This window comes from Bos taurus, chromosome 19, assembly GCF_002263795.3.
Source record: "Bos taurus isolate L1 Dominette 01449 registration number 42190680 breed Hereford chromosome 19, ARS-UCD2.0, whole genome shotgun sequence".
NCBI classification, from domain to species: Eukaryota; Metazoa; Chordata; class Mammalia; order Artiodactyla; family Bovidae; genus Bos; species Bos taurus.
The window spans coordinates 27439193-27464227 of record NC_037346.1 but is presented as its reverse complement, the minus strand read 5'-3'; the positions used below and the strand labels follow the sequence as shown (position 1 = coordinate 27464227).

General features: G+C 46.5%; 1 protein-coding gene across 9 annotated transcripts in view; it reads right to left on the bottom strand.

Moving 5' to 3' along the window:
- DNAH2 (dynein axonemal heavy chain 2) overlaps window positions 1–25035 on the bottom strand; it is a 108442-nt gene that overhangs the window by 59214 nt on the left and 24193 nt on the right. For all 9 annotated transcript variants that reach the window (XM_059878294.1, XM_024980544.2, XM_024980542.2 and 6 more), the window contains 16 exons: window positions 23724–23929; window positions 23166–23295; window positions 22697–22879; window positions 21465–21679; window positions 9588–9734; window positions 8643–8799; window positions 8148–8387; window positions 7665–7853; window positions 7322–7469; window positions 6497–6689; window positions 3635–3835; window positions 3370–3526; window positions 2888–3062; window positions 2338–2501; window positions 657–818; window positions 452–555 (listed from right to left, as the gene is read on the bottom strand). In XM_059878294.1, the coding sequence (XP_059734277.1) occupies window positions 452–555; window positions 657–818; window positions 2338–2501; window positions 2888–3062; window positions 3370–3526; window positions 3635–3835; window positions 6497–6689; window positions 7322–7469; window positions 7665–7853; window positions 8148–8387; window positions 8643–8799; window positions 9588–9734; window positions 21465–21679; window positions 22697–22879; window positions 23166–23295; window positions 23724–23929 (2771 nt within the window). The remainder of the gene's footprint in view (window positions 1–451; window positions 556–656; window positions 819–2337; window positions 2502–2887; window positions 3063–3369; window positions 3527–3634; window positions 3836–6496; window positions 6690–7321; window positions 7470–7664; window positions 7854–8147; window positions 8388–8642; window positions 8800–9587; window positions 9735–21464; window positions 21680–22696; window positions 22880–23165; window positions 23296–23723; window positions 23930–25035) is intronic.

Here is a 25035-nt window from a genome sequence, read left to right as displayed (position 1 = left end):
CTCAACAGTTTCAAAATCCTCCTCTATAACATGATAAGTTCCAGATGCATTAAAAGAATTAAACTTGAGAAGCAAAATTATAAAGTATGCGAAGAGAGTACGGAGATACTGCATTGACAGCTCTGGGATTGCGAGGGCCTCTTAAGGCACAAAAGTAAAAACCCTAAAGGACAAATGTTAGATTTGGACTACAAAATTCAGGCTTTTGTGGGACAGGAGACATAAAGTAGACCTATGATAGACAACATAAATTGAAAGGAGACAGAGGGGAAAGAGCCAAGAAGGCCAGAGAACCCAGAACAGTGTGACAGGGGAAGGCAATGGGCTCTTGGGAAGCCTCCTTCAGGGTGTGTGTTGGTGGGCAGAGGAGCAGAGCGAGGTGGGAACGCGATGGAGGGAACAACCGGGAGAACCAGGCCAGGACAGACCAGGGTGTGAGGGGCAGCCTCACCGCTCTCGAAGGGCAGGGTTTCGCAGGTCCGAGATGAGCGGCATGGTCCTCTTGAACTGCTCTATTTTGGAGCGAGTGGTTTCAATAATTTCCCAGTTTCGGTCCTGAGCAAAAGCAAAAGACATCAGGAGACCTGCCCTCCTTTCCAGCACAGCCCGCCTTCCTCAGTCTCCTGCCCGCGGCCCTCCACCCTCGCCTCACACACCTTGTACTCTTTGGCCAGTCTAGTGAGGCGGCGAAACAGCCCATGGGCCATAGTCTCCATGGCCTCTGTCTGCAGGGTCAGGAACCGGCCCACCTTCCACTGGTTCCAGTTTTCCTCCCAGTCTCGGGTGATTTCCCAGACTTGCTGCAGCGCGTCCAGCTCCTTTGGGGCCCAGACCAGATGGGTGACAGAGTCAGGCAACTCCCACCCTCCTTCTCCCTGACAAATGCCTCCTCTCATCCTCAGGAGATCTTCCCTCCCGGCAAAACAGAGTTGCCTCCTCCTCAGTTCACACTTTTTTCCCCACTCTCTTGCTTTAAGAGAGCCTCAAGGAACAAGCACTTGAAAAGATCCTCAATGCCATTAGTCAGTGAAGTGAAGTTGCTCAGTCATGTCCGACTCTTTGTGACCCCATGGACTGTAGTCTACCAGGCTCCTGTGTCCATGGGATTTTCCAGGCAATAGTACTGGAGTGGATTGCCATTTCCTTCTCCAGGGGATCTTCCCGACCCAGGGATCGAACCAGGGTCTCCCGCATTGTAGACAGACGCTTTACCGTCTGAGCCACCAGGGAAGTTCATTAGTCAGTAGGGACATGCAAATCAAAACCACAGGGAGATATTTCACACCCACCAGAATGACTAGGGCCAAAAATAAAGGGAGAAGTGTTGACAAGGATGTGGAGAAATAGGAACCCTTGTATGCTGCTGGGGGAGCATAAAATGGTGCAGTTGCTGTGGAAAACAGCTTGGAGGTTCCTCAAAAAGTTAAACACAGAGTTACCATGTGATCAGCAAGTCCACTCCTATGTCCATACCCACAGGAATTGGAAATGGGAACTCAAACATACGCCAAGTACAGGCATAGTCAGAGTAGCACTCCTTACAGTAGCTAAAAAGTGGAAACAACCCAAATGCCCATTGACAGGTTAATGGATAAACAAATGTGGTAAATCCATACAATGGAATATTATTCACCCATAAAAAGGAACGAGATACTGACCCATGCTGCAGCATGAATGATCCTTGAAAATATTAGACAAATGTAAGAAGCCATACACAAAAGTCACATATTGCATGCTTCCATGTATACGGAATATACAGAATAGGAAAAATCCATGTTCAGCTGACCATTAAAAACCATAAGGGTGAGGGACACCAACCCTCTATGCAGTGGAAAATTTGTGTGTAACTTATAGTCCGCCCTCCATATCTGCAGTTTATCTACAGCCACAGTTTCCCAGCTGTGGATTCAACCGCACAGCATGTAGTATTACAGTACTTACTACTGTAAGACATCCATGTATAGGCGGGCCTTATCTGTTCAAACCCAGTGTTGTTAAAGGGTCAACTGTACATAGAAAATAGATTAGTGGTCTACAGGGGCTGGGGGAGAGGGAACGGGGTGGGGTATGATTGCTAAAGCCTTTCTCTGGGGGGTGATGAAAATATAGTAGAATTATAAGTGATGGCTGTACAACATCGTGAATGTACTGAATGCCACTCAACTGTTCATTGTAAAATGGCTCTTTTGCTACCCGAGTTTTACCTCTATTTTTTAAAAAAGCTTCTCGTGCACCCATCTTCCTGGTCCCAGGTGTTTTTTGAGGCCCATGGGACCCCTTCTCCTGCCCCCTACCCCGTCTCCTGGGTCACCATGAGGGCCTTGCTAGGCACACCACCTTCTCCAGGTTCTGCAGGTCCTTGGAGGCTGGCTGCTCAATCTTGAAGATGCCCAGGTTGGCACGGAGGAGGTTTTCTTCCTCCCGCATGGCGTTCAGCATGGCCCGCACGTGGGCGATCTGCTCCAGGGCTGCCTGGTGTCCCACATTGCTGGTGAAGGGGCCTGTGGGGTGTCCAAGGTGAGGTTCAGATTCTCACTTAAGGCCAAGGTCCTCTGAAAGGCCATTGTGGCTCACCTACCTCTTTGTGTATAAATCTCACTTCTCTCTTCCCACAAGACACGGAAAACAAGAGGGGACCCGTTGAAAAGAATGCATTGAAACTAACTGTGGCTGGAGAGTCAGTAATGAGTGAGATGAAAAGGTGGTGTAAGAAAACTGGAGACGTGAGCAGGGCTGCTGCCTTCCAGCCAAAACTCAGTGACAACAGGTGTATCACTGACAGCAGTCCCTGGCTCTTTCCCTTGTTTGGCACTTTCCTGGGACCCACACTTTGAAAGACTGGGTCAAGACAAGGGAAAAGCAGAAGGAAAGGTTGCGAGAAGCGTACCTTTGCCTTCAAATTCTTCCAGAAGATTGTGTGCTTTCTTCTTGAAGTCGTCAGCTGAGTGAATGAGGCCTGTCTTGAACTTCTCCTTGTGTTTCTTCAGCATCTGTTCACTGTCCAGCAGTGTTTGCTGGAAGGCAACCCATTCCCCACCGAGACTGTCCAGCATTTCCAGCACCTGGGGACATCACAAAGGGGAGGGTAGCCCACAGAGCTCTTCCTGTCCCACCAACTCCCAGAAGAACTCTTTTCCAATCCTCTAGACCAGAGTCTGTGGCCAAGTTCCAAGCTCTTGGGCAACAAGGCCCAAAGAGATTGAGCAGTTGCTGGGCCTGACAGAAATCCTCCAGCTGACCCGAAAGAGCACACAAATTAACTTTGGCTCTCAGAGTCTCTGGGGCCTTGCGCCTTCTCCCCCACTCACTTCTCTGCTCTCCCTCCTGACAGCCAAGGGCCTGGGGCTAGGATGGGCCGCTGGAACTCACATCGTCCTGGACTGGCACTTCGTACTTCTCAAGGATGGCAAATTGCTCGTGAATGGGAGGGATCTGGGTTTCCATGGTGGGCAGTTCGTGCTGCAGGGTCTCCATAAGTTGCAAACTGACCCCCAGTTCCTCCAGGGTCTGGGGAGGGCGGCTGATTCTGTAGGCAGGGGAAGGGAGAAAGGGTGGGTGGGAAGGCCAGGCCTACTCTCCCCAACTGGTGGCCTGAGCCAGTGTGCCCCCGCCCACCGATGGCCCGTCCACATACTTCTCCGAGTTCTCCTCCAGGTAGGTGTGCAGCTCCAGAAGCCGCCTGGCCGCCATCTCCTTGAGCAGGGTCGTGAATTTGTTCTGCCACTCGTTGCAGTGCTGCACCAGAGAGAACTTGAGGTGCGAGCAGTCCAGGAGCACAAACTGGATGTTCAGGACCGTCTCCTCCTTCTGCACATTATTAGCCACCTCTGTGTAGCTGAAAGGGCCCACACATCCCCACTAGGACGGCTTTTCCTTGGCAGACGTGCCGGATGCCCTGACTGGGTGGTATTTTCCGCCCACCCAGCATCCTTCTGCCCCCGGGTGTTCCCCACTTCAACCTGCCCGGGGCAAACTGCTGTGATGGTGTCCTTTTCCCTCCACTGCTTTCAGACTCCTTGGTCTGATTTCAAGGCACAGAGATCTAGGCTGAGTTCACACAGTCCTGCTCACTAGCTCTGTGCCCTCAGGCAGGTTACTTAACGGCTCCGAGCCTCAGTCTCCTCATCTGTAACATGGCAATGAGAACAGAACCCACCCCGTGAGGCTGTGGAGAGGATGACGGTGGCCGCTGTACGTAATGCCCCCCGCTGACTTCCTTCCTGGATGCTCACTATTTGGTGAACACGCTCTCCCTGCCCATCTCTGCCTGCTGGCATCCTACCCATTCCAAAAAGGCCAGCCCCAAAGTCACTCCTTTCAACCACGTCCTTCCTCTTCTAACATTCCCAAGTTGGACATTCTCTCTCCTTCCACTGAACCGCCCAGGACCTTGCATGCCTCACCCACAGCGCTGATCACAGGGAAGCCGATACAAGAGCAATGAGCATGTTAGCCCCTGCAGGCTTCAGAGTTCACACGGTGCTTCCACGTGTACTTAATAACCTCACAACCTTTGTGGTTGATAGTACAACACCGATTTCACAGAAAACTGAGGCCCAGAGAATGAGAGGAACCGACCTAAGATTATATGGCTGGTAAATGGTGGAGACGGGATTTCAACATTCCTCAAGACTCCACAGCCACTGCTCTGTCAGCAATATTTGTGTCTTTCCCACTGCACTAGAGCCCTTGGGAGGAAAAAACTTGCTCTTTTTTTTTATTCTTCATGACCCATAAAACAATGGTGGTTTTTGAACAAATGAATGAATAACGAGAGGACAAAGAGATGAGGGTTCAGATCAGAATTTAAGAATCTTCTTCAGGGACTTCCCTGGTGGTTCAGTAGTTAAGAACCTGCCTTCCAATGCAGGGGATGTGGGTTCAATCCCTGGTCAGGGAACTAAGATCACATGTGCTGTGGAGCAACTAAGCCCACATACCAAAACAAGAGAAAGCCCATGTGTTGAAGCCCATTTGGTGAAGCCCAAAATAAGTAAATTAAATAAATAATTTTTTAAAATAGAATCTTCTTCAATTTAACTCCTGTCTGCACTTTTAAAATGAAACTGTTCACATCTCTTACCTTTCAGATCCTTAACATCTCTCTTCTTCCAGTGGGATCCTATGGTACTCCCCACAAGAGCAACTTTTCCCTTAAATCTTTTTTATTTTTCGGTAAAAAGTCTTTTATTTTTAATTTGACATCTCTTTAGGGTTTTTTTAAATTAATTTACTTATAATTGGAGGATAATTGCTTTATAGGGTTTTTAAGTTACTAACCACATGCATATTTTACTTTCTAAAAGCCATAAACTCTAATGATGCTCTCAAACATAAGTGAGAAATGGATTCCATATTAACTTAACTTCTTAAGACTCTAATTATATGAATGACAATGTGTGAATTTGTACAGGTGTACATAGAGTTCTGGGATGACAGAAAGATTTTTAAGTATTTTTTTAAAAAAAGTTTACTGTAAAGAGTCTCTTGATGAAAGTGAAAGAAGAGAGTCAAAAAGTTGGCTTAAAGCTCAACACTCAGAAAACAAAGATCATGGCATCTGGTCCCATTACTTCATGGCAAATAGATGGGGAAACAGTGACAGACTTTATTTTTGGGGGCTCCAAAGTCACTGCAGATGGTGACTGTACCCATGAAATTAAAAGATGCTTACTCCTTGGAAGGAAAGTTATACTGTCTAGGTTTAGACAGCATATTAAAAAGCAGAGACATTACTTTGCCAACAAAGGTCCGTCTAGTCAAGGCTATGGTTTTTCCAGTAGTCATGTATGGCTGTGAGAGTTGGACTATAAAGAAAGCTGAGTGCCAAAGAATTGATGCTTTTGAACTGTGGTGTTGGAGAAGACTCTTGAGAGTCCTTTGGACTGCAAGATCCAACCAGTCAGTCCTAAAGGAGATCAGTCCTGAGTCTTCATTGGCAGGACTGATGTTGAAGCTGAAACTCCAATACTTTGGCCACCTGATGCAAAGAGCTGACTCATTTGAAAAGACCCTGATGCTGGGAAAGATTGAGGGCAAGAGGAGAAGGGGATGACAGAGGATGAGATGGTTGGATGGCATCACCGACTCAATGGACATGGGTTTGGGTAGACTCTGGCAGTTGGTGATGGACAGGGAGGCCTGGCATGCTGCGGTCCATGGGGTCGCAAAGAGTCGGACATAACTGAGCAACTGAACTGAAATGAACTGACTATGACAGAACGTTCTAGACTCATTTATAAATTTTAAGCATATAATAATAAATCATTATTAATATGCTCTTTTGAGAAGACTGATGGAAACTCTAAATTGCTGATGTGGTGCTTCAGCAGAGAGATTGGTGGGAAAAAAATCTAATTGACGTTTCTTTTTTTCCCAGCTCTCATTGGATCCCTACCTCCTTAAGAAACAAAGGTCCAGTGCCTTTCTTCTCATTTCCTCCCCACCCCTCGGTCTCCAGGCCAGACCCCCTCCTATGATCCTCACAGCTCCTTACCGGGCAATGTCAGCATCAAAGGAAGAGACAGGCGGGTTGAGGCGCTGGTATCGGCGGATGAAGGAGTCCTTGTTGATCTCCCAGATCTCGCGGTACATGTCCCAGGTCTTGAGATAGTTCTGCAGCAGGCTTGCATTGTTGGTCATGCCACTGCTGATCTGGGCCTGGATCTTCTTGATGTCCTCATCCCGCTCTTCAAGACCCAGCAAAATACTTCTCACTAACCTCCACCCTGACTCAAGCTCCAGCCCAGCCCCTGGCTACTGCCCCAGAGTCTCCCCTCCAACATCACTTCCCCAAAGAAACACACTCAAATGTGAGTAGTAGAAAATGAAGGAGGAAGCAGAACGTAAAAGAATGACTCTGTTCTGGGGGATTCAGATGTCTCATGTGTTGGTATCCAGGCCTCTTACATCCCAGCCCTGTTACCCAAACAATTCCTTCTGGGTCTCCTCACCCCAAACTCCAAACCCCTTGAGCATCAGTCACCTAATTTTGACCCCTGTCTGTGTCCTGTTTCCCTTCCCCAATCCAGCACCTTGACCTGGGTTTTCAAAATCCATGGAGACAACTGGCCAGGTATGTCTAGAAACAGCCCTGGTCTCTCCTCCTAGCTCCACATGGTCCTAGGGCTTGGTTTTTGTTTCCAATTAATTTCTTTTTTGGTCACAGCATGTGGCATGTGGGATCCTAGTTCTGCAACAAGGGATCAAACCCACGCTTCCTGCACTGGAAGCGCGTGCAGCGTCTTAACCACTGGACTGCCAGGGAGTTCCCTCATCTGGTCCTAGGCTGTTGATACCCCTGCACTGGACGCCTACTCACCCACGATGGTGTGGATGGGCTCACGCTGAAACTTGCGCTTGATGAGAATTTCGGGGAGGTGGCGGAAGACGGAGATGGTGGAGAAGAGGTGGCTGCCGATGTCATTGACCACACTTGCCAAGGTCTGCAGAGTGGGTGAGAACTCCACCTGTGGGAGCACCAGGGAGAGGGCTCAGCACAGGCTCTGGAGGAGGTGAGTTCAGGACTAGGCAGGCTGGACACCTCAGAACCAGGCCTGGAGGCTGTAGGACAAAGCCAAAGCCTAGGGCCAAGTCTAAGGATTAACGGAAACTGACAAAGTGTGATGGTTTCAGATGTTTGGGGCAAAGTGGTTCCCACCCACCTGGGCCACACCTCCCTGAAGATCATTCTTCAAAATGACAAGCACTCGGAAGAGTGGGTTGGGGGTAGTCTTGCCATCCCCATTGATGGCCTTGGACAGTTCCAACAGAGACCACTTCACGTTCAGCCTCAAGGCATCCTCCATCATGCGGTCCAGCCGAATTGTGTACAGCATCCACTGCTGCTGAATCTGTGGGAAGAGTCGGGAAGAGAATCCCTCAGGCAAAACAGGGCAGGCCCTGGGAAAGGAGAACCAGCCAACAGGGAGGGCAACAAGTTGTTTTAATAGAAAGGCAGATATGAAGTCCTGAAGGAAGAGGCTGAAAAGCTGAAGGTTGGGTGAATCCAAGGCTAGAGTGGGATGTCTGACAGGCATACACAGAATCAGGGTGGGAGGGAGGGGGACGACCAAGAGAAGGTTCTGATGGGGCTGGGGGGACTGGGGATCTGCTCACCCACAAAGCCCTGGCCACAGGACCCTTACCTCGGGGCCGTCATTCTTGAAGACTTCATAGGAGTTGGTCATGATGGCCACCACATCCTGATGCAGGCTCATCAATTTCTGTTGCACGGCTGCCCTATGCTCTCTTTGGTCCTCCTCAAATTCCAGGTCCCTGTACACCCGTTTGCCGCTGATGCGCACCAGCAGTGTCTCTGATATCTCTTGGGCTCGCCAGCCGATGGTCAGAGTGGACGCCTTGAACTCATTCACGATCGTCTGCACCTGGAGTCAGACCACACCCATGGGGGAGTTTGGGAACAGATCCTCTGGGCCTAATTCCATCCTTCCGTCTATTCTCTAGCTAGAGTTACTGACAATTAAAAAAAAAAAGAAAAGTCCTTCACTAAACACACTTCATTTCTTTCACACAATTCCCTTGGTCTCTCTGCCACTACCTGAGACTGGGGTATTAAGTACCCACATGTCAGCTTTTCAGTCAGCCTTGCAGACCTTTAGGGTCTAATGACCACAGCCTACCTTGCTGGCATGTATGCGGCACTCTGTGATGAAAAAAGCACTGGCCCCCTTCAAGGCCCAGTGCAGCTTCTTGAGCCCAGGGTGGATCTTCTTATCCAGGAACCGGATACGTTCTTTGAACAGGGCCTGCTCATCTGGGGACAGCATGGCAATGATCCTGCGAGTAAGAGAAGGACAGTAGCTAATGGGGATGAGCTCAGAAAGACCTCATCTCCACACCAGGACACTTGGTGGAAAATCTGAAAGTTCATGATTCTAGGCAAGGACTTTCCAATACAACTTTCTGTGATGGTGGAAATGTTTTGACATTTGTGCTGCCCAGTATGGCAGCCACTAGCCACATGTGGCTGTGGGGCACTTGAACTGTGGCCTGTGCAAATGAGTAACTGAATTTTAAACTTTTATTTAATTTCAATTAACTTAAATAGAAAAAAACCACATGCATCTAGTGGCTACTGTATTGGACAGCACAGTTCTAGACACCTAAACAAGACTGCTGGTCCCATCTCTTTGCACTTGAAATGGCCTGAGAAAGGTACCCAATTTCAAGCAAAGCCTCACTTCAGAGATGAGTGCTAATGGGATTAAGAGGAGGGCCATCTTGGTTCAAACAACCTTATGTTGATATGGGCCCATAAACCTAATGCCATCAACTTCCTTCCCAAACAAGTGACTCAGGCCAACAGTATACATGGTCCAAGTGCCTGATGGGGTGGGAGGGGACCTGTTGTTTTTCTCTGTACTCTAAAGATAGAAGACAAGGCACAGGAATAATTGTAGGGCCACATGAGAGAGAACAGGAAACCTTTTTTTTTTTTTTTTGAGATGGACAAAATATGAAGGATGTGTACTGTAGGAAATGGACAATATCATGGGACAGATAAAAGACAAAGAGAGGGCAAGGAAGTGGCATGCAGGAGGGCTTCAGTGAGGAGTGGGCCCCACCTGTTATAGTCCCGAGCGACGAGCAGCAGGTTTTCTTGAAGAATGCGCAGGTCCTCGGCACGTTCAGCCACATTCACCACGTAATGGGGTGTCTCGAACAGTAACCGCTCCCAGTAGTCGATCTCCACAAAGAGGATCGACAGGGTCCTTGCGGAGAAACACAGGCAGAGCCTCTGAGGTGGCTGTGCAAGGGCGCAAGCCAGAACCAACACCAGTTCGAGAGGTATGGAGTTGGGGAGCATGGAGACATTTAAAAGTAAGAAGTGAAGCAGAGGGGTTTCTTTGGTGGTCCAGTGGCTAAGACTCTGCATTCCCCATGCAGGGGGCCTGGGTTCAATCCCTGGTCAGGGAACTGGATGCCACATGCTGCAACTAAGACCCAGCGCAGCTAAGTAAATAGATAAAATAAATGAAGCAGAACCTCCGGGTAAAGAAGGCAACTGGACCCACTGACTTTTGCTCCTCTCCCCAAACCACTAAAACAACAGTAAAGAATGTTTCATTTGTTTAAGGCATAAACCCACAAATACAAGGAGATAGTAACTGAAAACATTTGAAAAGTGGAAGAGCAGATGGATAAGGAGCAGAAGAAGAGTCCTCAGCTGGTGGCGGAGATGGCTAAGAACCCCCTCCCAAGGCTCGGGGGGCCCGTAGCTCCAAGGATCTCCAGAAAGGCGTGATGGTGGGACTAAAACAAGCAGAATAGCTGAAAGTTTAGGAAGCGGCCCTACTCTGTGGAGTTAAGCAAGCTGCCCCCCCCGCCCCAGCCTAAGACTGAAGGCTTCTTGTCTGGGGAAGCAGTGCAGAGACAAACAGAGGGTCCCTGGACTGGGGACCCCAGGCCCAGTTGTAGGAGAGAGTAACCCACTGAAAGCAGGGCGGTGAGTCACCACGTACACATGAATGTTAAGACCCCCACTTCCCCTTCCCACCCAGACACCAGTCTCTGGCACCAGGACCTATATCCTCCGGAAAAGAGTTTGAGAGATGGTTTTCTGTGACCTCAGACCACCCTAAATGGAAATGTGCTGAGGGTGATGACCTCTGGAGTTGCCAGGAAACAGCCCATCCAGACAGGCCTGCAGTTGAGAAGCCCCCCCTTCCTGCTCAGCAGAGCTGCTAATCAGCTTTCCAGCCCCAGTCCCTGAAATACAATCAGACAACCAAGGGTCGCAGAACACTGGTCTCTGCCTCTCCTTGCATAAAAGGTGGGAGTCAGTTCAGTTCAGTTGCTCAGTCGTGTCCAACTCTTTGCAACCCCATGGACCGCAACACGCCAGGCCTCCCTGTCCATCACCAACTCCCGGGAGTTTACTCAAACTCATGTCCGTTGAGTCGGTGATGTCATCCAACCATCTCATCCTCTGTCATCCCCTTCTTCTCCCGCCTTCAATCTTTCCCAGCATCAGGGTCTTTTCCAATGAGTCAGTTCTTCACATTAGGTGGCCGAAGTATTGGAGTTTCAGCTTCAACATCAGTCCTGCCAATGAAGACTCAGGACTGATCTCCTTTAGGACTGACTGGTTGGATCCTGCAGTCCAAGGGACTCTCAAGTCTTCTCCAACACCACAGTTCAAAAGCATCAATTCTTTGGCACTCAGCTTTCTTTATAGTCCAACTCTCACAGCCATACATGACTACTGGAAAAACCATAGCCTTGACTAGATGGACCTTTGTTAGCAAAGTAATGTCTCTGCTTTTTAATAAGCTGTCTAGGTTGGTCATAACTTTTCTTCCAAGGAGTAAGCGTCTTTTAATTTCATGGCTGCAGTCACCATTTTTTGGGCTTACCATTTTGGAGCCCCAAAAAATAAAGTCTGTCACTGTTTCCATTGTTTCCCCATCTATTTGCCATGAAGTGATGGAACCAGATGCCATGATCTTAGTTTTCTGAATGTTGAGTTTAAACCCAACTTTTTCACTCTCCTCTTTCACTTTCATCAAGAGGCTCTTTAGTTCTTTCTTTGCTTTCTGCCAAAAGGGTGGTGTCATCTGCATATTTGTGTTGGTATTTCTCCCGGCAATCTTGATTCCAGCTTGTGCTTCATCCAGCCCAGCGCTTCTCATGATGTACTCTGCATATAAGTTAAATAAGCAGGGTGACAATATACAGCCTTGATGTACTCCTTTCCCTATTTGGAACCAGTCTGTTGTTCCATGTACAGTTCTAACTGTTACTTCCTGACCTGCATATAGATTTCTCAAGAGGCAGGTCAGGTGGTATTCCCAACTCTTTAAGAATTTTCCACAGTTTGTTGTGATCCACACAGTCAAAGGCTTTGGCATAGTCAATAAAGCAGAAATAGATGTTTTTCTGGAACTCTCTTGCTTTTTCCATGATCCAGCAGATATTGGCAATTTGATCTCTGGTTCCTCTGCCTTTTCTAAAACCAGCTTGAATATCTGGAAATTCACAGTTCACGTACTGTTGAAGGCTGGCTTGGAGAATTTTGAGCATTATTTTACTAGTGTGTGAGATGAGTGCAATGGTGCGGTAATTTGAGCATTCTTTGGCATTGCCTTTCTTTGGGATTGGAATGAAAACTGACCTTTTCCAGTCCTGTGGCCACTGCTGAGTTTTCCAAATTTGCTGACATATTGAGTGCAGCACTTTCACAGCATCATCTTTCAGGATTTGAAATAGCTCAACTGGAATTCCATCACCTCCACTAGCTTTGTTTGCAGTGATGCTTCCTAAGGCTCACTTGACTTTGCATTCCAGGATTCTGGCTTTAGGTGAGTGATAATACCATGATGATTATCTGGATTGTAAAGATCTTTTTTGTATAGTTCTTCTGTGTATTCTTGTCACCTCTTCTTAATAGCTTCTGCTTCTATTCGGTCCATACCATTTCTGTCCTTTATTGTGCCCATCTTTGCATGAAATGTTCCCTTGGTATGTCTAATTTTCTTGAAGAGATCTCTAGTCTTTCCCATTCTATTGTTTTTCTCTATTTCTTTGCATTGATCACTGAGGAAGCCTTTCTTATCTCTCCTTGCTATTCTTTGGAACTCCAAATTCAAATGGGTCTATCTTTCCTTAAACAGAAAAAAGCAACCAGAAGGGAAGGAGAGGGGACGGAGATGCAGAAAGGTGGCCCACCCCCGAAAGAAAAAACAGAATCACAGCGAGCATCCTGAGAGAGAGATAAGAAACAAAGAGCGTCCGTGAGACAGAAACAAGATGCTATAAAAGGGACACAAAGAGAGCTCTTGGAAGTTAAAAATAAAGCAGAAAAAAAAAGATACAATACAAGATAAATGACAGAGACCCCTCATAAAATAGAGACATAAAGATGAAAGGCAAAGAGGATGTTGCATGAAAAAGAGAATATAAAACTCTCTGTGAACAATTCTTTACATTGATTACATATTGGCAAGGTAATATCTGGGGAATACCGGATTGAAAATTAAAATTCATTTAACTTGTTTCTTTCTCCTTTATTACAAGTAATGCCAAAAATTTTTTAATTGTGTCTGTGGCCCTTGTCCTAAGTGTCCTTTGCCACCTCACACCCAGTGACCTGACCTTCTCCTCCCCACTCAGAGGCCACGCCCTGGAACTCATGTCCCGCCACCTTTACAGTCAGTCTCCAAGCAGATGGTCCCTCCCCAGCTCAGCTTCCTCGCCCATCCCAGTACCTGCACTCAAGTCCTCCCAGTCGACCTTTGATCCCATGGGGACGTTCAGGTCACTGACCCCTGGCCTTTCCTCTTGCCTGTTTGTCCCCTTCCACATCCATCCCCTCCTCCAAGGACCCTGCCTGCTTCCGCTGCTCTCTCACCAGTTCTGTCTTTCGCCTCCTTCTTTAGGCTAAGCCACCTGACCAAACCCCATCCCTGGCTCTGTTCGCCTCCTTCTTTAGTCTAAGCCACCTGACCAAACCCCATCCCCAGCTCTGTCCACTCTCTTCTCTGCTGAGGCCATGTGAAGGTGGCCAAGCAAAGCTGGAGAAGATCACACGACTACACAGATTAGCAGTCTGCACGTCCAAGATCTCTGGTCCCAGCTGGCCTCTAAGGCTGCACCCCTGGGGTTTCCCCAATCTCCTGTCCTTCCTGTTCTCACAGGGACTGTTTGCAAATCCTCTGCTTTCTCAAACCTGGTCTGCTCCTCTCGCTCTCCACAGAAAGCCCCACCTCTTCCCTCAAAGAAATACAAAAGCCACCAGGAGAGAACTCCACATGCTTCCTGCTCTAAAACTTATAAACGTAACTGACCCCATACCTATGATTTCTTCTGTTTACTACAGAAGAGGCCCTCCTTGCATCCAAGGTCAAGTCCTTCCAATCCAGCTTCCCTTTGCATCCTCAGACACCATCTTTTCCAGCTTGCCTACACTCCCACCCTACCCGTTCCTTCCCATCAACGTTTAAATAAGCCAAGTTTCTACAATCTTAAAACAAAATCAAAACACCACCTACCCTCGACTCCACATCCTGGCACCACACTGCTTGCCCCCTTCACAGCCTGCCTTCTGTGAAAAATCGGCCTCCTGAATTCCCTTCCTTTCTTTTCCTCTCGTTCCTCAGTGCCAAGAGCTGCCTCCCACCCTCCCCTCTAAGTCTGCGTTTTTAAAAGATCTTTTTAAATTATTTATTTATTTGGCTGCACCAGGTCTTAGTCGTGGCACACAGGATCTTCAGTTGCCGCATGCAAACTCTTAGTTGCAGCATGTGGCATCTGGTTCCCTGACCAGGGGTTGAACCTGGGCCCCCTGCATTGGGAGCATGGATGGAGTGTTAGCCACTGGACCATCAGGGAAGTCCCTAAATCTGCTTCCGTCTAGCTTGCCCAGGATTCCTCATAGGACTTCTTGTAGCTACACTCTGAGAACCTCCTTGGCCTCACCCTCCCCTCTAAGTCTCCACATCTGGTGGCCTCCTCTCTGCCTTCCTCCCTGGCTTCTGAACCTCGGTGCTTCTCTTGTCAGCTCCACACGTCAGGACAAGCAGCCTTTTCTCTCCAGGGTCCCTTGGAAATCTCATCCAGCTGACTCTGGAGACTCAGCGAAGCATCCACCTCCCCCACAGCTCCCTGGCACGCCAGCCCCTCGAGGTCACGCACACCCAGCACACTAGCCCTGGGTGACCTTACCTACTGTGCGGCTTCAGCTGCCTCTCTCAGCCGAGGACACCTGCATCTGTGCAGAAATGGCCCTGCCCCACTTTCTGGGCCAGAACCCGTGTCGTCCCTCACCTCGACCTTCCAATATCCAACCAAGCACCAGCTCCTTTGGATTTCATCATCAAAAGCAAAGTTCAGGAATTCCACTTACTCCAAGGCAAGCACAGCTCTAATGCAACGATAAACTGCAACTGAGTTTTGGCCTAAAGTTGGGTGAAAGAGCGAGAGGTCCATCTACAAGAGTCACTGCTCCAGGGTTCCAGGCATTTGCTGCCAAATGGGATATGGGCTCGGTGTGATTTCAAGAGAGGCCAGAAAGTGAATTTTTATATAAAGTCTCCTGAATTGTAAGTGTTGACAGATAGTTCAACTGAAAAATATAAGTAGGAGGGCTTCTGGACTGCTGGCCACATTCTTTCCTTGACCTAGGTGACAGAAGCAAGGGTGTTTATTTTATACCTATAGATTACATTGAACATGTAGGTTTTTAAGTAATTTTCTATATGTATGATATGATCTTTCATAATTAAAAAAATGTTTTAAAAGGGAAAAACTGGACCTTCCTGGTAGCACAGTGGATAGGAATCTGTTTGCCAATGCAGGGGACGTGGATTTGATCCCCGGCCTTGGAAGAGAAGCCCACACAACACAACAAAGAGTACCCCCGCTTGCTTCAATTAGAGAAAGCAACAAAAGACCTAGTGCAGACAAAAATAAAATTAATAAGCAAATTTTTAAAAAGGAAAAAACTATTTTAAACAAGAGAATTAGTTGTAAAAGGGACTGGGTACAAAATTAACTTATTAAAATCAAAGTTTTCCAATATAAAAACTATAACCAGTTCAATATTATCATGGAGAAAAAGAAACCAATGATAATTAAAACAACAAAAATTAAGAGATCACCAAAAGATGTTAATATATATTATCACATTTCTTGTTAGTCGGTTAGTATGTATGAAAAATATCTATGAACAAAAGAACAGGACTTAAATAAATTGAAAGAAAGAAATGCTATTCTTGGATAGAAAAAACTCAAATCTTAAAGATGTTCATTCTTCTTAAGTTAACCTATAAATTTAACCCAATCTTGCCCCCCCACCCCACCCCCACCCCACCCCTCGCCAAATATAGGAATAGGACTCTTTGGGGGACTAAACAAAGAGATTCCAATGTACTTATGAGAAATAAATATTTAAAATATCCAAGAAAAAAATCTAAAAAGGAGAGTAATGAGGACAATAATAAAAACAATTTGGTCTCTACATATGAATAAACAGACCTATCAGAACAGGATAGTGAATCCCAAAATAGACACAGACATACTTGGGAATTTGTTATACTATAAAGATAGCAGTTCAATAAATGAGATTGGGTCAACTGACTAGCCATCTGGGGATATATTTAAAAAAACACAAAACCAACTCAAGTTGCATCTGTGCTTCTCTCCCTAAATCAAAATAAACTGAAAATGGATCCAAGAACCAAATGTAAAGACTAAAAATCACAAAATGCCAGGAGAAAATATGTAATATTTTAAACACTTTTACATCTTGAGTAAGAGTCATTTGACTTTGTAAATCTGTGTGTTTTCTTCTTTTTTTGGAAAAAGAAATTACATTTTTTAATCAAAGAGGATAAAAAGCCCCATAATCTCAAGATACTCTGATGAAGCTTTATATCCTGAATATCACCAAGATGTCATCTTAAAAGAACACTGAGGTGAAAATTTCAGAATATTTTGTGTCTGTTCTACTAAGCAAGCACTAAAGTAGCAATATAGGACATGACATCACAGTGCAAGTTTTCCACCTTTATTGGAGAGGACTCTACCAAGGAAGGAAATTATTATCAAGCGCTCATTTGTGATATGTGCTTTAAGAGACTGTGGACAAAGAAATGCTGTTTTTCACACCTTGACAATCTTCACTGAAGTATGTGTTATTTTTGAAACTGTGTCAAAATTCTTCAAAGGGAAGAAGGCTCTCTCAAATAGGAATGAACAGCAGATTACTGGACAGTCAAGGAAAGCCTCCAATGTAAAGGAGAGCCAAAATGAAGGAAAACTGCTTTCAATCTAGAATCCCATGAAGGACTAACAGGTGTCAGGCAGAAAACAGTTGTTGTCAATCATGTGAGAATTCAAAAAGTTTACCTCCCATGTAGCATGGAAAGCTACTAAAGAATGTACTCCATCAAAGTAAGAGCATAAACCAAGAAAGAGGAAGACAAAGGAAAGGGGGAATCAAATAACAAAAGAGGCTCAGAGAAGTCCCACAGTGACACCTGGCCTCAAAACCAACCAGTTGGACTGAAGAAAGAGGACAAGGGAATTCCAGGAGGGATAGCGCTAAGAACACAAAATTGGTAACATACGTGATAAGTCAGATAGCAAAGGAAAATATTATCTGAAGGAATTTATTGGTTGGTCTGGAAGAATTAATGATAGTGAATAGTGTGCTAACAAAAACAGTGAGGTCATTGTTATTTCCAAAAAGAACAAGTGTCATACAAGCAAGGAGAGAACTGCAATAACTGAACATGATTTGGCTCCACAGTAAACAATACTAACAGAGTCATATTAAGAAAAACACTGAATGTCAGTTTAACCACAAATTCTATCATAGCTATACCAGGATGGTGGAGGGGTGTAAATACGTATGGGAACACTTCTAGTAACAGAATCATATTCTCTTACGTTCTTCAAGCTGGAGGCCTTGAATTTGACTCTGTCAACATCTTGGTAAGCCCGCTTGGATACATATACTATCCAACAGTGCACTAAATTGTTTCTTCATTTCCTCAGCTTGACAAGACTTTTCAAAATAACTTTAAGCCAAATTATCAAATTTTAACTTGTCAGTCAATACGATGAATTTGAAAAACACCTTCCTGATGCTGAGGAAGGTGTCCCTATGAGGAAGATGTCCCTATGAGGACATTTTTTCACAATGATGCTCAGGCTTAGCCAGAAATTTGTCAAGAAGTTTCTGGAATGCAAATTTATTTTCCTGATACATAACATTTCTTAAAAAAAAAAAAACAAACATAACAAAACCAGTCTGGGACTTCCCTGGTGGTCCAGTGGTTAAGCCACTGTACTTCCAATGCAGGGGGCATGGGTTGGATCCCTGGTTGGGAAATTAAGATCCCACATGCCTCGTCATGGCATGGTCAAAAAAATTTTAATTTTAAAAAATCAGTCTGGGGAATTATTTTTGTAAAATATTTTCTGTTTTCTTGGACAAGTGCTCAGGCAATGGAGCCAGGGCAAGTAGGCTGACTGGGGTTGGTGCTGACAGCCCAGAATGAACTGACCTGATGGAGAAAGTGCTGTCAGACCAGAGAGAAAAGGAGGAAGAGGAAGTTCCAGTCGCAAAACACTGTCAGACGCCAGTGTCCCTTGTCCTGCCCTGGAGAAGTCCTGCTACACAGAGGAGTTGGCTTACACAGCGATAACACAACTTTTTTCAGCCAGGGTACAGACGCCATCTGGAATATGTTTGTGTTAAGTGCAATCTGTAAGGCTGGTCTGGTTGTAAAATGTGGTAAAAGCCAATTTGGACTTCAGAGTTCAAATATTTGGGATAGAAGGTGGGACAACAAAATCCTTTGTAAGATAAGATCAGTGCTGTTAGGGACTGGAAGTCTCCCAGAACGGAGGGAGAGCCAGGTAATTCTGAGGACAATCAGGGCATTTGAAGAGCACACTTATTTCAAGACCTTATCTAGATCATGAGCACAAAAAAGTACTTGATAAAGTTATCTGCTCCTCGTTGGAGGAATCAATTGGTTTAGAAAAGCTGAAACTGTCTTGGATGTCTTTACTGGTTTAATGAGCCCAGACTTTTCAAAATCCTTCCCTGTGATCATGATTTTTTGTTTTTTCCCCCATACATTATTTACTGGATTGAGGTAGTTTTAGCTTAAAGCCACAAAAATGTAAAGCAGCTTATAACAGATCCCTCTAGACAACAATTGCCAAAGGATCGGGGTACCTCTTCTCTCTGGAAGAAGTGTTTTAGCCATTATTTGGGTTTCTGCTAAACCCAGGCCACAAATATTTGGCCCAAAAAGACTGCATAAAGATTGTGCAAACGGTATTTGAGATAAATATCCAATGTGTCTCTTGACAAGAGATGATCACGGCAGACAGAAAGCAGTCTCCTAAGCTTATTGGGGCTACGTGGCCAGGTGCTAAGCTCAAACGTCAGGTGGACACACCGCGGTGGGGAGAAGGGAACAAGACTCAGGGAGTCCAGGTGAAAGCCCCCAGCACAGAATGTTCAGGACCCTCGTGGAAACCATGCAACTTCTAGGTCTACCAGTAGAGGGTTGATGGATTAAATTATGGTACAGTCAAAGCATGGGAAGCTGTAAACCATGAAAAGTAATTATGCAGTCTGTACACACAGAATGGAAAATCTCCCACACATATTGTTAACCTCAAAAAAAGCAAGTTAAGAAATGCTGTTTATAATGGGATCCTGTTTTATGTGTGCAGTGTGTATTTTTGATTACATGGTAATCATGGTTACCTCTAGGGAGTGGAGCTGTGTAAAGGATTTTCACTTTTTCCTTTATATTCTTCTATACATCAATCTCTCTCTCTTTTTTTTTTTTCTTTTACAGTCAGTATGCACTACTTCTGTTATTTAAATTCTTTAATTTAAAAAGTCAAAAAAGAGGGACTTCCCTGGTGGCCCAGTGCCTAAGACTCCTCACTTCCAATACAAGGGGGCTGGGTTCCACCCCTGGTCAGGAAACTAGATTCCACATGCTGCAACTAAAGACCCAGCGTTCCACAGCTAAGACCCTAAGACCGGGCACAGCCAAATAAATACATTTTTAAGTAAAGTAATTAGCCTCCAATTAAAAATAAATTTAAATTAAAAAAAAAAGATTCTAAAAATTAAAGAAAAATAACCATATGAAGCATATGAAATGGGGGGAACATGAACCAAATCTTTAAGAGTGGTTATCTTTGGGGGAATCTTGTTCTTCCTTCTACTTTTCTGCATTCTGCAAATTTTCTAAAAGGATCAAGAATTTTATAATAGAAAAAAATCAAATAAATCTTTTGAGAACACTTCAGATGTAGAGAATAGTGTGAACTGCTGCTGCTGCTAAGTCGCTTCAGTCGTGTCCGACTCTGTGCAACCCCAGAGATGGCAGCCCACCAGGCTCCCTCGTCCCTGGGATTCTCCAGGCAAGAACACTGGAGTGGGTTGCCATTTCCTTCTCCAATACATGAAAGTGAAAAGTGAAAGTGAAGTCGCTCAGTTGTGTCTGACTCTTAGCGACCCCATGGACTGCAGCCTATCAGGCTCCTCCGTCCATGGGATTTTCCAGGCAAGAGTACTGGAGTAGGGTGCCGTTGCCTTCTCCATAGTGTGAACAGTATGCTACTATTCATATTAAAAAGTACTTAAGAGATTTCCCTGGCAATCCAGTAATTGAAACTTCATGCTCCCAATGCAAGAGGCTCGGGTTCAATCCCTGGTCAGGGAACTAAATCCCACAATTAAAGATCCCTACATGCTGCATACCACAACTAAGACCCAGTGCAACCAAATAAATAAATATTAAAAATAAATCTTATTGTTGATTTATGAGGCCATTTTATAGGATCCTGCTTGGCCATACCTCAAAAAACCATGAGCCCTATCAAAGCAGATCTCAACACCCCTCCCTGGTCAAAGGCCTATCTCAAACCTCTTACCCTCTGGTCTTCACACCCTGCTTGTCACCTGCTTCCTGATCCATGTGGCTTCTCATCTCTGTCCTTCTCACTACTGCCTCCCCCTCACCCCTCTGACCTGACACTCAGCACTGTCTCCCCACCTTGGTTCTTTTGCTTCAAACATCATGTGTCATCTTCTCCCAGTTAGGTTGCTTTTGGCTCCCAGGACAGACACACTCAGTCTCTCTGTCCATCTCCACACAGGCCCTCTCTGGCGAAGCCCCTTCCGCATTTTCCCCAACAAATAAGGACATTCCATGAGTTAAAGCCAGTTCTAGAAGCCTGGGAAGCCACTCTTACTATAGGGGCTTGCTGATGACAAGGAGCCCAAACCTATCAAGAAGAAAGTGATTTCCTTCCTATTAGGAAAATGTTGTCATCAGAAGGGTTGTCATCTCTGTAGAAGACCACCTTACCAAGTTCCTCTTTTTATTTCTCTCTTCTGCATCTTATCTGGGAAGGAGGCAGGGCTCCAGGGTGTAACAGTTCACTTACAGAGCAACAGGGGGCAAGGAATCGTCACTGGACACATCCCCTGTGCCCATCTTGGTTCTTAGCACACGGAAGGCACTCACTATGTATTTTTGAATAACTAATGAATAGACTGGTTAAACTGAAAACCTGGTGATATGAGAATGTCATGATTCTACAACTATAGGAGAGGGTGCGACCTGAGAGCCCCACTGCCTCTCGGGAAAGCCCCCTCAGTGGCTCAGGGTTGGGATGATTTCGCTGAGCCACCATGGCCACCTAGTGGCAGGACACCCACATCACTGGTATAGTAGGTGACAGCGGATTTTCTATTTTTAATCGGTTGTTTTTTGTTTTGTTCTGTTTTTTTTAAGACTAAGAAGTGGGAGGAAACATATTACGGGGTAAGAGAGAATCAGAGGAATGGAAAGGAGGAACCAGGAGACGGGAGTTAAAATTTTCAGGAGGGTTGGGGAAGGGAAAGGCGCCATAGAAAGGACGAGCAGAGGAGGAGAGGGGCGGGGAGGGTCTCCTACTTGTCAAAGTTCACGTCCAGCATGCCCGCCTTCTCCTGGCTGATTCGTAGCAATGGCGTGTCCAGCCGCCGAATGCAGTCCTTGTCCAGTGTGGCTGTCCAGTCTTGGAAGGTTTTTCGCACCAATTCATCAATGGCCTGAACCATCTGCTGGTAGGTGTGCACACTCTCCTCTCCGGTCCCGATGTGGGGCAGGAAATGAGCATTAGAAAGACACTGTGGAGGAGAACCAGGGATGCTGGGATCCACCTGCCACGTTCCTCCGTGTTATCATCGCCCTGAGAGCCCTATTCCCCTCCCCAACACACACACCCCGATTATATGTGTAAGGCAGAGCATGGAGGTCGATTTTGACTACTGGGAGGGAAGGGAGAGCCAGAAGGAAAGGTGAGAGGAAGCAGGCACAGCGAAAGAGGTATAGTCTAAATGAAGACAGGGAAGGGGAAGGTGCGAGGAACTCGGAGAGCAGCATTGTCATATACGGGCTTCCCAGGCGGCTCAGTGGTAAAGAATTCACCTGCCAATGCAGGAGACCAGGAGACATGGATTCGATTCCTGGGTGGGGGAGATCCCCTGGAGAAGGAAATGGCAACCCACTCAAGTATTCTTGCCTGCAAGATCCCATGGACAGAGGAGCCTGGGAGACTACAGTCCACAGGGTCGCAAAGATTCGGACACAACTAAGCAACTAAGTACACATGCACACCTTGTCATACATACGCTACCGTGTGTAAAATAGATAGCTAGTGGGAATCTGCTGTGTAACACAGGGAGCTCAGCTCAGTGTGCTATGATGACCTAGAGGGGTAGAATGGGGGCCGGGTGTGGAAGGGAGGTCCAAGAGGGAGGGGATATATGGATACACATAGCTGATTTACTTTGCTGTACAGTAGAAGCCAACACAACACTGTGAAACAAACATACTCCAATAATAAAATAAAATAAGAAAGAGAAGCACAGACATTCAGCTTGAGGAAAACAGTTGGGAAAAGAAAGTCAATTACAGGAGGTGAAGGATTTAAGAGACACATGGTCAAAAACAAGCATGAGCCCTTCCTCAGGACAGGCCAGTTCCTCTGACATGCCCCTTGCATCCACTTAGTCTCAGGTCAGGAAACCTCTCCAGGGAGATGCTCTGGACTGGCCCCCAGGGCTCCCACCCACCAGCCTGGGGCCCAGCCTGCAAACTCTGTCATGGCATCGAGAACAAGTTCTGGGAAAGGCCAGGCTTACGTTCATGACTCTGTCGATGCGACGCCGTAGGATGCGCACCCAGTGGGCCTGCCCTGAGTACTGAGCCATGTAGGGCTCCAGGTAGGGCCACTTCTTGTTCAGCTCACGGTTTACGAGTGCAAGCTCACTATTGAACAGCATGTAGAGGTCCACGGCCTTCTTGTCATATGTTCGCTTGATGGCCTGACGAAGAAGAGGAAGTAAATGACATGACCAGGGATATGGGGTCCCTGCAGCTCCCCATCCTGGAAGAAAGCTAAACCCCTGCCATGGGAGTCCTCCCCCCAAGCCCTCCGGACGCCAGGGGGAGGGGGCGGGCAGAGACAGAGGAAGAAAAGAAGCGCTGGCAGTTTAGGACATGGGCGAGAGCACAAATGGAGGTTGGATGGCATCTGGAAGGACCAGGAGGACGTGACAGAAAGCTCAAGCGAACCAGGGGTGGAGGAAGGAAGCTGGTGGGCAGTCCCACCTCTCGGGCCGAGAGCCGATGGAAGGTATCCAGCAGCAGCACCCCATGCTCCACGTCACGGACTAACTCGAAGGCCGAGGTGATCAAGTTCTGAGTCATCACCTCCAGGTCCTTGACTCCAGCCCGGAACCTGCACAGTTAGAGGCGTGTCAAAGGGTGCGCAACGTGGCCTGGCCCCAAGAACCTCCCCTGAATGCGACTCCGATGTTTTATGTACAGAGGGCATCCTCAGTATCAGCACTGAGTGCTTCACACACAGGAATCCATTTAGTCCTCAAAACAACTCAGTGGGGTAGGCTGTATTGCTAACCGGATTTTATAGATGAGGAAACTGAGGTCCAGGCTGGTAGAGCAATCTGTCCAGAGTCATGTTAACTAGTCTGTGGCAGAACCGGGACCCAAGGCCAGTAAGGCTGGCTGTGGCACCCTGCGTCTGAGCAGCCACCATGCGCTTCCCCTGTTCGCCCCCTATTTCTGACCTGCTGCCCCCACACTCCGCTCTGGTCTCCCCTGCCCCCCTTCCCTGTCTATGGAGGGGGTGGTCTGTGACCCTCTCACCTATTGTAGTCTTCATGCCAAGAGGTGTTCTTGACATCCAGGATGCCCCCGCGGACGGCTCGCAGCACGTGCAGGTTTTTGTGAAAGATGTCCTCAATCTCCAGCAAGTTCCGTGTTATCTGGGGCCCCTGGGCACCGAAGAAGCAGGGGAGGGGACCTTGCTTTCCATCTTCCCAGCGGGCAAAATGGTACTGACAGTCACATACCTGCAAAGAAGTCAGCGTGAGGCTTCCTGCCCTCCTGTCTGAGTCTTCCTGTCCCAAGTTCTTTGGTTTAGCTTGTGTTGTGGTTGTTCAGTTGCTAAGTCATGTCCCACTCTTTACGACTCCATGGACTGCCCCAGGCCAGGCTTCCCTGTCCCTACTGGTTTAGCTTAAAATGGCTAAAAAACTAAGGAGGATCCACCAGATGCAAGGGGCTTCTGGGGTGAATTTTACCTGCACAATGAAATATGAAAAAAAATTTGGCCTTGGAGTACAAAATGAAGCAGGGCAAAGGCTAATAAGAGTTTTGCCAACAGAATGCACTGGTCATAGAAAACACTCTCTTCCAACACAAGAGATGACTCTACACATGGACATCACCAGATGGTCAATACCAAAATCAGACTGATTGTATTCTTTGCAGCTGAAGATGGAGAAGCTCTATACTGTCAGCAAAAACAAGACTGGGAGCTAACTGTGGCTCAGATCATGAACTCCTTATTGCCAAATTCAGACTTAAATTGAAGAAAGCAGGGAAAACCACTAGACCATTCAGGTATGACCTAAATCAAATCCCTTATTATTATACAGTGGAAGTGACAGATTCAAGGGATTAGATCTGATAGACAGAGTACCTGAAGAACTATGGACCGAGGTCCGTGACACTGTACAGGAGGCAGGGATCAAAACCATCCCCAAGAAAAAGAAATGCAAAAAGGCAAAATGGTTGTCTGAGGAGGCCTTACAAATAGTTGAGAAAAGAAGAGAAGCTAAAGACAAAGGAGAAAAGGAAAACTATACCCCTGTGAATGCAGAGTTCCAAAGAATAGCAAGGAGAGATAAGAAAGCCTTCCTCAGTGATCAATGCAAAGAAATAGAGGAAAACAATAGAATGGGAAAGACTAGAGATCTCTTCAAGAAAAATTAGAGATACCAAGGGAACATTTCATGCAAAGATGGGCACAATAAAGACTAGAAATGGTATGGACATAACAGAAGCAGAAGATATTAAAAAGAGGTGGCAAGAATATACAGAAGAACTGTACAGAAAAGATCTTCACGACCCAGATAACCACGATGGTGTGATCACTCACCTAGACCAGGCATCC